Below are 12,329 nucleotides of genomic sequence, written 5' to 3' on the forward strand. Positions count from 1 at the left end.
AGCTTTGTCCAAATACCCACACTTGCGGTCTTTGCACTTGACCACTTGACTACTTATATGACGTATTTCCTGTATTTGGCCCAAGTGTTCAAGTGAGGATGAAGACCACAAGTGTGTGTCGAACTTTTCATTACCTGATGGGACACACTTGTAGTGTTGTAAAAATGCAATTGTTTACATAGCTTTATTTTAATTTTAAATACTTTGCATTTTAAAATCAACTTCTAAATGTCTGTTCAGTAGTCCCTATAACATGACAATTTTAATTTGTGGTGCTTCTAATTAAGTGATAAAAAGCAGTTGCAAATGTTGTACAAAATAAATATCACCACTACTCATCTTTGCACCAATAAAATGTAAAAACACAGTTTTTCTACCAAATTATATGTAATATCTAATTATTATATTAATATTTAACTTGCATTGGAAAGGTTTCCGTGACCTCTCGCGAGATCTCGGCAAAAAATCTCACGATTTATTTCCAGAACATGATGCATGATGGGATACACTAAGCCTCGAATAGCGCTCCGGAGCGGTATTCGAGATAGTGTGGGTTTAGTTAAGGGCACTGCGCTCTGGCGTTTTTAAGACCTGGGACAGTCTTGCGCACTTACTTCCTGTCGCGCGCACGTGCTCTCAAGTGGCCAAGACCGCAAGTGTGGGTATTTGGACAAGGGGAGTATTTACTCTGTTGTTAGCTTCCGCATATGGTCACATGGTTAACATCCGCGCTTCTAAGGTTTGTCCTATATATATGTGATGTATAATATAATAAAAGGTATACAAGATTATTTGCAATATTAAATACTTAAGTTTTACTGTACTAAAGTAAAATAAATTTTAAATGTAAAATGTTTACCAGTTTTTAACCAGGAATTTTTTTGTTTCTATAGTTTATACTTCTGTATACATTATTTTTATATTTTAATAATTAAATATTAGATTATAAGGATTTAAAAATGCATTTGTTTTATTATTACCATTTTTTTATCATTTACCATTTTTCTTGAAATGCCACACAAAATGAACAATAAAATATCTTTACACGTCAAAAATGTAAGAACAATATTCCCACTCATGGTGTGACAATTAAGTTACAGTAAGTGTCAGTGAAGAGTGGACTGTCTAGCTTTTAGCTAACATAAAGCAGCATTCACTGCATTCTTGAAATGCAGTTGGCAGGACTTACTAATGTGGGGGGGAAAAAGTCATATATTCAGGTATTCCAACATCCTGGTTCAGAAATAAAATGACGGTTGTTGAAAGAATGATTTAAAATAAGAAATATGTCTTGATTTTTAGCTGTTTTAGTTTTTGTTTAATTGAAAGTTTGTTTTGTGTTGTAATTCATTTTAAGTCATTTTGAGGCCTACATATGCATCTCATTACTAAATAAATGTTTTTTTTTTTAGGCTTTCTCACCGTCTCAACTAATTTCTGCAATTCTCCAGCTGTGATCCTTGGAGAGTCTTTGGCCACTCAAAGACACTCATACATACACACGACCTCTTCCAGGCAAGTTCGTAACATCTCCATTTGATTGAAATGTAATAATTATTGCCCTGAATGTGGAAATAGCCATGTCTTTACAGCCCCTTTCTATTTTTTTTTTTTTTGAAGTTTTTTGAATCTCTGCACATCAGAACTAAATTCTTTGGTTTTACTCATTGATTAACGTATAGGAGAAAAACATTTCTTTTGTAATGTGATTTTCTCCCACTTTCAGTTGTTTTACTTAAATGTAAGGTTGGATTATTGTGAAGATCAAACAGATAAACAATGCAGATTTATTTCCACAGCCTTCTTTACTCATATTTACCAAGGGGACTAATAATTCTGACCTCAACTGTATATCCACCATATTATACACAATATAAAATATCCTTTAGGTCAAGATACCTAATGAAAAAAAAATTTAAAAAGAGAGCGCTCCCATGAACAGCACATTTATTCACCATTCAGCAGATAGCTTTCTATCTCTGTCCAAGCAATATAGATTCTGTTAGCATATACTCTTTCTATAGTACAATAATCATTTACACAAATATACACAATTTAAAATATAAACTTGTTCCAAAGTACAACATATACAGTTTTTTTGTTGTTGTTTTTTTTCACGACGTAGCGTTTTATTGAGGCAGTCCACACAATTTATTTTCTATGGTGGGTGAAGAGCACAGGCAACAGTTAAGCGGGCTCAATCAGCACAAACCGAAACAGAGACATGGAAGAGGATTCCTTGAGGATGACCTACAGTACAGCTGGGCTGGATAAAACTCTTTGGATCGTGCACTATCAGGCCTTTCTCTTTGCATTGACCGTGATTGTCGGTTGTTGAAGTTCATTGCTCTGATACGGTAATGTGTGTTCCTCTTAAAGTAACACTATGTTGTTATTGTATGTTTGTATGGCACATTTAAAAGCGTCTCAAATCATGTGCACTTGAATGTGTCCATTCTGCAAAACAAATATTTCCTCCACACTGAACCCAAGTGCATAATGTAATGATCAAATAAGTGTACGAGCGCACTCTCATTCGAACACATTCACACGCACACCGTAAGACAACATGCTTGCATGCATGCATGTTAACATTTCTGCTTCTCTCTCTCTCTCACTCACTCATATGGAAGCTTTTCCACCACAAAAATAAATAAATAAATAAATTGTGATTTTAATTCAAAAATCATTTTTTTCTTGCAATTGCGAGTTTATATCACACAATTCAGATTTTTTTTTCAGATTCTGAAGTTTACATCTTGCAATTATTTTTTTTCTTCTTCCACGAAATAAAAAAGATAATTGAGACTTCCTTGGAATTGCAAGTTTATATCACACAATTCAGATTTTTTTTTCAGATTCTGAGTTTACATCTTGCAATTATTTTTTTTCTTCTTCCACGAAATAAAAAAGATAATTGAGACTTCCTTGGAATTGCAAGTTTATATCTCACAATTCTGACTTTCTTGCAAATCTTTTTTTTTTTTTTGGCCACGGAATAAAAACTAAAAAAAAGTTAATTGCGACTCACAATTGCATTTTTTTTTACAGTTTCTATCTTGAAAATCTAAATTTTTCCTCAAAATTCTGAGTTCATATCTCGTAATTCTGTTTTTTACATCATGAAATAAAAATAAAAGTTAATTGTGATTTTATCTCACAATTCTGACCTTTTTCCTCAATTACAAGTGTATATCTCACAAGACATCTTGCTAGTTATCTCACAAATGTTTTTTCTCAGAGCTGTGAATTTATATATCATATCTGAGTTTATATATAGAAAAAAAATCGGAATTGTGAGATATAAACACAAAAGTATGTGATAAAAATATTAATTGTCAGATATTGCATCAGAATTTTAAGAAACAAGGTCAGAATTATGAGATAAAAAGTCATAATTACCTTTATTTATTTATTTGATTCCACGGCAGAAATAAACATCCATATCCTCATGCACACACACAGCCCAGCAAAATCATTCTACACCTGTGATATAATCTGCATATTAAAACTGGGTGATCGAGACTGTTTGGACAGTGGGCTTCCAGAGGAGAATAGACTCCCGGGGGACAGAAGATCCTGGCTCCGCGTCGCTCGCCCTAGTCGTTCATCCTGCAAGCTGATGGCTGACAGATAATGTGCCCTGTCTGCACTGAGGCTTCCCAGCGACAGGCTATCTGTAGGTCCCGATGAGCCGTTTAGGCCGGTACAGTCAAGAGACTTGCAAGAAGATGTGCTGCTGGTTTTAGGCGGCGCACCAGCGAAGGGAGGGATGTAATGTGGGTCCAGAAAGCATCTGGGAGCACTGGGACTCGGGCTGCGACTGCTTTCTACAGTACGGAGGCTGATGGCAGGGGGAGGGGACTGGTGCCGTTGGTGGAGGCTTCGAAGGGCGGCTCTGGTGTCGGCCGAAGTGCTCTCCCTCTGCCTGGCTCCCGGATCTCGGAAAGGTCGAACGCCCGTTATGACCCAGTCTTGTTTCACACTGCTGGGCTGGCTGCTGCTGGAAGCCCCAGAGGAAAACCCTTCATCTGGGTCAAAAGAGTCCTCTCCACAGCTCACGCCATCGGCATCTAAAACACAGCGAGGGAACAATGAGGCAGAGAAAACAGAAAGCTGGATTAACTAGATTTGCATTTCCTAGAGGAAATTCCAGCGCTTGCAAGGCAGCAAAAGAATAGTGTTAGGTGAGCTTAGAAGTAAGCTCAGGCTTTTGGATGCATCTCAGTGAAATGCTGCATCACAGCTGCTTTGACACTCAGCACGCATCTTGTGTTGATTCTCCTGCACAGCCGACAGAAAACAACATGACACCGTCTTTGAAGTGTAAAGCTGCGGTTACACTAGACTCCATTCGCTCCTTTCACTTCCACTCATACACATGAGAACACGGGAGAAACTCAAGCTCAGGAGGACAATTTTGTTGGTAAACTCTGATGAGATGATTCACCAATGTAAATACACTACAGTTCAACAGTTTATTTTTTCTGAATACTTTTATTCAGTAAGCATGCATTAAATTAAGTTGATCACAATAAAATGCTCACAAAACATTCTATTCGTTAAAGAATCCTGAAAAAAAATGTATCATGATTTCCACAAAAATATTAAGCAGTATGACTTTTTTCAACACTGATAAAAAAAAAAAAAAGTTTCTTAAGCAAATTAGCATATTACAATGATCCCTGAAGTATCATGTGACACTGAAGACTGGAGTAATGGCTGCTGAAAATTTTGTTTTGCCATCTTAGTAATAAATTACATTTTAAAATATATTCAAATATAAACTTTTTTTAAAAATGTATAACATTTATTTCTTAATAACAATAATAGTAATAATGTAATAATTTTAAACTGTAAAAATATTTCATATTACTGCCTTTCCTGTATTTAAAAAAAAATGCATTCTTGGTGAGCATAAGAGACTTCTCTCAAAAACATTAAAAAAAGAAATCCTACCAACCACCAACTTTTGCACAGTAGTGTAAGATATAATGCTGCTTTCACCTCAGAAGTTCATACTTTCAAGTTTGGAAACATAAGTGAGTTTGGTTGGAATAAAATGGATGTGCTGGACAAATATAATTTTCACTTCCCAACAAAGAAAGAAAGCTTTCTAGCATTAATGCAGCGTAAGGAAGAGCAAAGGATGCACATTAGATGTGTAATTGATGCACATGTTCAGTAAGTAGTCATTTATGTCAATCTTTAACACTATTTTTCATTAATAGTACACAAAATACAATTTTGAACCTATTATTATTATTATTAGCAAAAATAATAATAAAGCTTTAACTTGTTGTTATTGGTAATTATGACATAATGGTGGTATTCATGTGCAGTCAATTTGCAAATACAGTACGATCATTCCAACATGACCTGAACACACCAATCCAAGACCAATCACAATTCTGTATGCAAATATTAAATAATATTTGAAAGAACCTGTACATTGAGTCTTTGAGCTACATGAACTGCAGAAATTTGTAAAGAAGGAAAAAGAAGAGGAATGTCATTCTATCTTGCCTTGCAAGCACTGTAAAAGTATCCTAAAACAAAACTCAAGACAAATAAAAAGGTTAAACACAAATGATCACAATACAACACTAAGGTATGTGGAGACACTAGAAACAAACAGAAGGAAGTTTTCCATGCAATGGGGTTAGTTTAATCTGTAGGCCAATGAACACTTTCTATGACCAAGAAGGGCAAGGCTTGTGCATGGACTGTCTAATGGTGAGATGTTCCTGAGCCCTGCCTACCCCCTTGCAAGGTTAGGTGAATGGTGCACTTTATCCTCCCGTGTGCCACAGGATTGTCTGGTCTCTTCAGCGGGGTGTATCGGCTGGGGGTGATGGAGGCGTAGAATTCAGTCGTGGTTGAGAAATCAAAACAATCTGAGGTGAAGACAGTGAGCGTACTGAACATGATGCTGACAGAGGGAAAATTTCACACACAAAAATGGCCACTTTTTCCTGATGCTTGAATGGAGGGACTGATGAGGATGTTTATGTTCTCATTATGATTTTAGTGATCATGAAAGAAAATAACCAAAATAAAAAGATGAGTATAAAATGAAGATGTTTTGGTCATACTTTCGTTTGGGGACCATTTCTCACTATTAACAATTAACTACGACTTTTGCCTCAAACTGCTTATTTATTAGTAAAGTAGCTACTAGGTTTAGGTATGAGGTAGGATTAAGAGATTTAAAAATGGTCATGCGGAATCAGCCATTAATATGTGATTTATAAATACTAATAAACAGCCAATATGTCAGTAATATGCATGCTAATAAGCAACTAGGTAATAGAGAGAATTGGTCCCTAAAGTACTACCAAAGTTCTTTGTCTAACTGTGTGTGTGTGTGCATATTTTGCATACCCTCTCGTTTCCAGCGGAGACGACGAATGGAGGCGGTAGTGACAGCTGCCTGTGAGACGCATCTCCCGGCAGGCGTTACTTCCACCTCCAAAAGGTTCCGCGAACCCTCCGGAGGACGGGACGGAAGTGAGCGACTAATTGCATTCGCCACCTGAGGATGAGAGGTCAACGACATCCAGTGAAATATCACATTTCCATTAAGAATAGTTTTTTAAATGTTGCTTCATGAAACATGGAGGGCACATTCATGTAGCACAAACCACAAATCCGACTTTACTAGTACAGTGCATTAGAATCTAAAAGTCTGAGACCACCAGTGAAAACGCTTCGAGACAAAAATATCTGTACAAAGAAATTCAAATCAGTCAGTCTTTGCTTGTTTGATATGAAACTGAAATTTACTTATTTGATTGCTGATTAAGAAATAATGCAGAATCTTTCATATTTCTTCTTCAGTTTACAAGTATGTTGTAGTATTTTGTCGCTTTAACTTTTTCAAAGACATTGATTTTTCCATGTTTAAATGAAAACTTAAAAAGATTTAGTGTCTCAGACATTCAGACCCCACTGTATTTTCCCCAAGTGTACTGTAACAAATGACTTTTACCAGTAATGGCTGGGCATGGAGGTCTAGCTGTGCTCGGTAGAGGATGTCATCCAAAGCTTCTCTCCCCAGGTCCCACTGCCCATTATAACTGTTGATGGGAGAGAGTATCATCATGCAGATGAGATCATTAGCACACCACTCAGGAATTAAATATACAAGACATTTCCTTCTCTTAATAATGTAAAAAGAAAATATCGTTTATTGTTGCTCAGAAATACACACGTTTACACGCGATACGATGTTTCTCATGTTTTTGAAATAAGCTCACCAAAGCTGTATTTATTAGATCAAAAACACAGTAATACTGTGAAATATTATTACATACGTTTTCTTTTTTAATATATGTTAAAATGTCATGTATTCCTGTGATGGCAAAGTGGAATATTCAGCATCATTACTTCAGTCTTCAGTGTCACATGGTCCTTCAGAAATCATTCTAATATGCTGATTTGCTGCTCAACATTTCTTATTGTTATTATTCTAAATGTTGAAAACAGTTGTGTTGCTTAACATTTCTGTGGAAAACATGATATATTGTTCTCAAGATGAACAGAAAGCATTTACTTAAAATAGAAAACTTGGTCACACTTTATTTTAAGGTACAATTCTTGCTATTAACAAACCATTAACTATGCTTATTAATAGTTAGTAAGGTAGTTGTTAAGTTTAGGTATTGGGTAGGATTAGGGATGTAGAATATGTATGGTGGTCATGCAGAATATGTGCTTTATAAATACTAATAAACAGCAAATATGTTAACAATAGGCCTGCTAATAAGCATGGTAACTTACATGGCGTGGTAAACAGCAGTCAGCATCTGCACCATAAACTCTGACTCCAGTCGTACACGGTTACACGGCTCCTTCCACGACTTCTGCTGCTGCCGCGGGTAACCGCTCACACACAGTCTGCATATTAACGAGAGAGATTCAGAGAGAATCTTTAATGACATGTTTATTTGGAGGTCTTTATGCTAATGCTGTGACCCGCCACAGAAATCCTTTGCTCTCTCTCTCTCTCTCTCTCTCTAAATCAATATTCCATTTAATCCATTTAATCATTCCATCTCTGCCTGTTCCAGCAAGAAATTTCAGAGAGAGAGAGAGAGAGAGAGAGAGAGAGAGAGAGAGAGGAGAGTGAGAAAAACAGGCCGAGACGTTCCCGGATCATTAGCAGAAAAGACAACTCTGGCGCCCCTTACCGTGTGCTCATTCTGCAAACCGATTGGTGGGAGGACGCAGGCATAAAGACCACAGCTGAGTTGTAGCAGAGCATCAGAAAAGACAGCACCTCAAACCTGCAGGAGACACACACATGCTGCAGTTTCACAACCCCCCCCCTCTGACATCTGCATAATTTTACAACGACAAATCAGACAGCGGTACATTAGAAAAGACAGCACCTCAAACCTGCAGGAGACACACACATGCTGCAGTTTCACAACCCCCCCCTCTGACATCTGCATAATTTTACAACGACAAATCAGACAGCGGTACATTATGAGTCAGCGACTGTCGCCATGCATCTAGCCGGTGGAATGGTAATAACAAATCACACTACATCTGCACGGATATCACTGTCATGAAGCTCCAGCAGCGGTTTAATGAAATAAAAATGCTGAGAAATCGTTACAGCCCATTTCAACCTGCAGGAAAAAAGTAACAGCTGAGTCACGGCAATAAACGGCCCAGCGGGCGATTAATCAGATGCCTAGAAATAGTCCACACATCGAACCTACTTCATCCATAAGAAGGAATAAGTACAAAACCTCAGTTTGCAAAAAAACACATTATTTTCCACATAATGTACATTATTGTTTCTCCTCTATGCCCCGCCTTTCTGAAACGCGTCGATTTTTACAAAGCTCATTGTTCTGAAAAGCAAAGTGTGCTCTGATTGGTCAGCTATCCAGTGCATTGTGATTGGCCGAATACCTCAAGCGTGAGACGGAAATGTTACGCCCCTACCATACTGTGATGCCCTGTCCGGCCGGAGCGACCACACAAAAACATTAAAACCCATTATAAACGATGCATTTGTTGCATCCAGTGGGGACATAATTACGGATTATAATGACTGCGTTGCACACATCTGAATATTTGGGTTGAACTGTTCTGGAACAGTGTTGTAAATACAACTTAACCACTGATTTCTAGTTGTTTCCTCGTTTGGACGGCCAAACAAAGTATTTTCGCTGTCACAACGAAACACACAGCGTCTCCACGACATGGCGGTGGCGGCAACAATACTACAGCGAGAATCAAAGTTACGCCTTCTTTCTTTGCGTGAACATTTGGGCAGTGTTATGCAAATTTTCCCACACAGTGACGTAGACATGTGGGGACGTGTCTACTTTTGTCTTAACTTTTATAAAGAATATCTCTTTGGGTTTGAGACTTTAGTCTTTGCAACTTTAGGGATCTTATCTATTCATGAACAGCTTGTAACACTCCAAAGAGAAAGGAAAACTTGAAATCGCATCATATGACCCCTTTAAAAAATCACCTGTTTTGTGAGGTTAATGTCTCTCTCTGAGATAGCAGGCCACTGTACACCACCCGGATGAGGTCATGCTGGTTCAGGGCTCCCTCGGTTAGCGCCATGGACCCCAGGCTGGATGGCTGCAGTAAACGTAAGAGCGTTTGGCTTTAGTAATAAATCATTTAGTAATTCGGCTAGTAATTCATGTAATGCTCACAAACAAAAGTTACTGAATATTCATGTCAAATGCTTTTACAGCCTTATAAAATTCAATCAAAACCAGATTACTTAAGGAATGGGCTTTATTTTTATTGGCAGAGCATGTAAACAAGTGTCAGATGGAGTTTATCCTGCTGAAAAAACAACTTAAACCAGTCTAAACTGGTTTGCTTGGTCTATTGGTTAGTTTTGGAGAGGTTTTACAGTAGGTTTAGATGAACAGACTGGCTTGGCAAGACTGGGAGACCATCTTTTTTTTTTTTTTTTGTTTTTTTTTGTTTTTTTCCCAATATGTTTATTGTCCTTTTTCTTATTTTATAAACACACATCAGCTATACATATAGTAACAAAATAGCCTATGTAACACCAGAACAAGTACACAAGCATACACCCCTTCACTTACACGTTCAATTAACACTTTTTTTTCTTTAAATAAATGCATAAATAATAATAAAATAAAATAATAAAATTAATTAATAAGTAAATATTTCTAAAAGTAAAATAAAATAAAATAATAATAAAATAAATAAATAAATACATTTGTTACAGAGAATGTTTTACAATGTCGTTTTCAGTAAGGTCTACATTTCCATTTTACATGATATTTGTGTATGGCTCCCATAGCTGATCAAAGTCTTTCCGTCTACCCTTAGCAATGTAAGTTAGCCTTTCCTGTCCGATACAGTTCGATAACTGCTTTGTCCACATTTTCATAGATGGAGCATCCATACTCTTCCAGCCTAATGCAATAACTCTTCTGGCTTGAAGGAGACCAAAGTCTACAAGTTTAATATGCCTTGATGTTTGTATAACGTCCATTGGATATATTCCAAGAATACAAAGTTTTACATTCAAAGGAATTGCAATATTAAACATGTCTGACAAACATTTTATAACCTCCTTCCAAAAGTTTTGTATCTTTGGACATTCCCAGAAGCAATGATATAGTGTACCTTTATCGTCCAAGCATTTAGAACATATATCTGGAATATTAGCAGACATTTGATGAAGTTTGACAGGTGTTATATAGGTTCTCATTAACCATTTATATTGAAGTAATTTAAACCTTGTATTTATTGTCTGCGTTTGTGCTTTAAGACAAGCATAGTTCCAGTCTTCCTCATCTATATCTTCCTGTATATCCATTTTCCAGGCATTTAATTTGTCCAATGTTGATTCAGTACTGTATTTCACCATTAAATTATAGTACACAGATACGTGACCCTTACCTTCTAAATTTCCGAGAGTTATTTCCTCTAATTTTGATAAAGATGGTATACAGATGATCTGTTCTTCTTTTGATGACATGTAACTTTTCAACTGTAAATACTTAAAAAAATGCTTTTTGGGAATTACATATCTCTGGCATAGCTGATCAAAAGAAAGTAGAACTCCATCTTCATATAAATCCATAATTTTCTGAATGCCTCTAATATTCCATATCTTAAATCCTCCATCTTTATTACCAGGTGTAAATTGTTCATTACCCCAAATAGGAGTAAATTGGGATAATCTCGGCATATCACCTATATGCTTATGTGCAGCATGCCAGACTGAAACAGTATTTTTAAGGAAAGGGTTTTTTGTGTTCTTCTTCAATGACTTAGTATCTGAAGAGTATAGGTACATTTTTAATGGTATATCTGGGATGGAGTTTTGTTCAATGTCTACCCAAGCAGGTGTTGTTGTACTGAAGTAATTTAGTGCTGAAGTAAGTTGGGCAGCCATATAGTACCATCTAAACTTGGGAAGTTGAAGCCCTCCCCTTTCATAGGGCAGATGTAATAGCTTAAGGCGAAGTCTAGCTTTTCTATCATTCCAAACAAATTGAGCAATTAGTTTGTTAATTTTATCATAAAAGATGTTTGGTAATGGCAATGGGAGTGTTTGAAAAAAGTATAAGAATTTGGGTAGAATAGACATTTTAATTATATTAATTAGTCCGATATATCAGTGGTTCTTTCCACTAGGGGATCATAATTTTTTGAGATTGTTTCATTAAGGTCGGGAGTAATTTTGACACCTAGATACCTAAAGCCTTCTGTAGTTGTCATAAATGGGGTATTTATTATGGGTTTATGTCTTTCTTCCTTATTAAGAAACATTAATACTGATTTAGAGTGGTTAATTTTATATCCAGAAAATTCTGTAAAAATTTTGATTAGTCTCATCAAATTGGGAATACTACTTTTTACATTAGTAAGAAAAAATATAATATCATCTGCAAATAAAGAAATACGATGATCCTTGTCCCCAATTGTAATGCCTGATATTCCTTTATGTACTCTCACTGCCATAGCTAGGGGTTCGACTGCCAACACGAACAACAGTGGGGACAGAGGGCACCCTTGACGGGTGGATCGCTGCAGATTGAATGACCTTGAGATGATATTATTAGTTAGTACCTCAACAGCCGGGTCCGTGTATAATAGCCGAGTCCATTTAAGAAAAGTTTTGCCTAATCCAAATCTTGAAAGAACATCAAAGAGATAGTCCCATTCTATCCTATCGAATGCTTGGCACGCATCTACTGATAACATTACGGTGTCTTTTTCATTATGTCTCTCATGTAATATATTCAAGACCCTTCTGATGTTATGATAACCTTGTCTTTTTTGTACAAAGCCTTGTTGATCAT

The 12,329-nt window shown here is 36.6% G+C and overlaps 1 protein-coding gene and 1 long non-coding RNA gene across 3 annotated transcripts in view; one reads left to right on the forward strand and one right to left on the reverse strand.

The window, feature by feature from the left end:
* Window positions 1-905, forward strand: part of LOC107751160 (uncharacterized) — a 10,203-nt gene extending 9,298 nt beyond the window's left edge. Inside the window, exon 3 of the long non-coding RNA XR_001641212.1 lies at window positions 894-905. This is a non-coding gene — a long non-coding RNA (uncharacterized LOC107751160). The remainder of the gene's footprint in view (window positions 1-893) is intronic.
* Window positions 906-3,129: 2,224 nt separating this feature from the next.
* Window positions 3,130-12,329, reverse strand: part of LOC107751106 (protein FAM126B-like) — a 23,087-nt gene continuing 13,887 nt past the window's right edge. The window contains exons 7-13 of one of the 2 annotated variants that reach the window (XM_016566706.1): window positions 9,497-9,612; window positions 8,193-8,288; window positions 7,783-7,899; window positions 6,992-7,079; window positions 6,385-6,535; window positions 5,763-5,897; window positions 3,130-4,073 (exon numbers count right to left, since the gene is read on the reverse strand). In XM_016566706.1, coding sequence (XP_016422192.1) covers window positions 3,481-4,073; window positions 5,763-5,897; window positions 6,385-6,535; window positions 6,992-7,079; window positions 7,783-7,899; window positions 8,193-8,288; window positions 9,497-9,612 — 1,296 coding nt within the window. In that variant the 3' untranslated portion in view covers window positions 3,130-3,480. The remainder of the gene's footprint in view (window positions 4,074-5,762; window positions 5,898-6,384; window positions 6,536-6,991; window positions 7,080-7,782; window positions 7,900-8,192; window positions 8,289-9,496; window positions 9,613-12,329) is intronic. The other variant, XM_016566707.1, reaches the window with a different exon arrangement.

This window comes from Sinocyclocheilus rhinocerous, unplaced genomic scaffold (assembly GCF_001515625.1).
Source record: "Sinocyclocheilus rhinocerous isolate Xijiao unplaced genomic scaffold, SAMN03320098_v1.1 scaffold1413, whole genome shotgun sequence".
NCBI classification, from domain to species: domain Eukaryota; kingdom Metazoa; phylum Chordata; class Actinopteri; order Cypriniformes; family Cyprinidae; genus Sinocyclocheilus; species Sinocyclocheilus rhinocerous.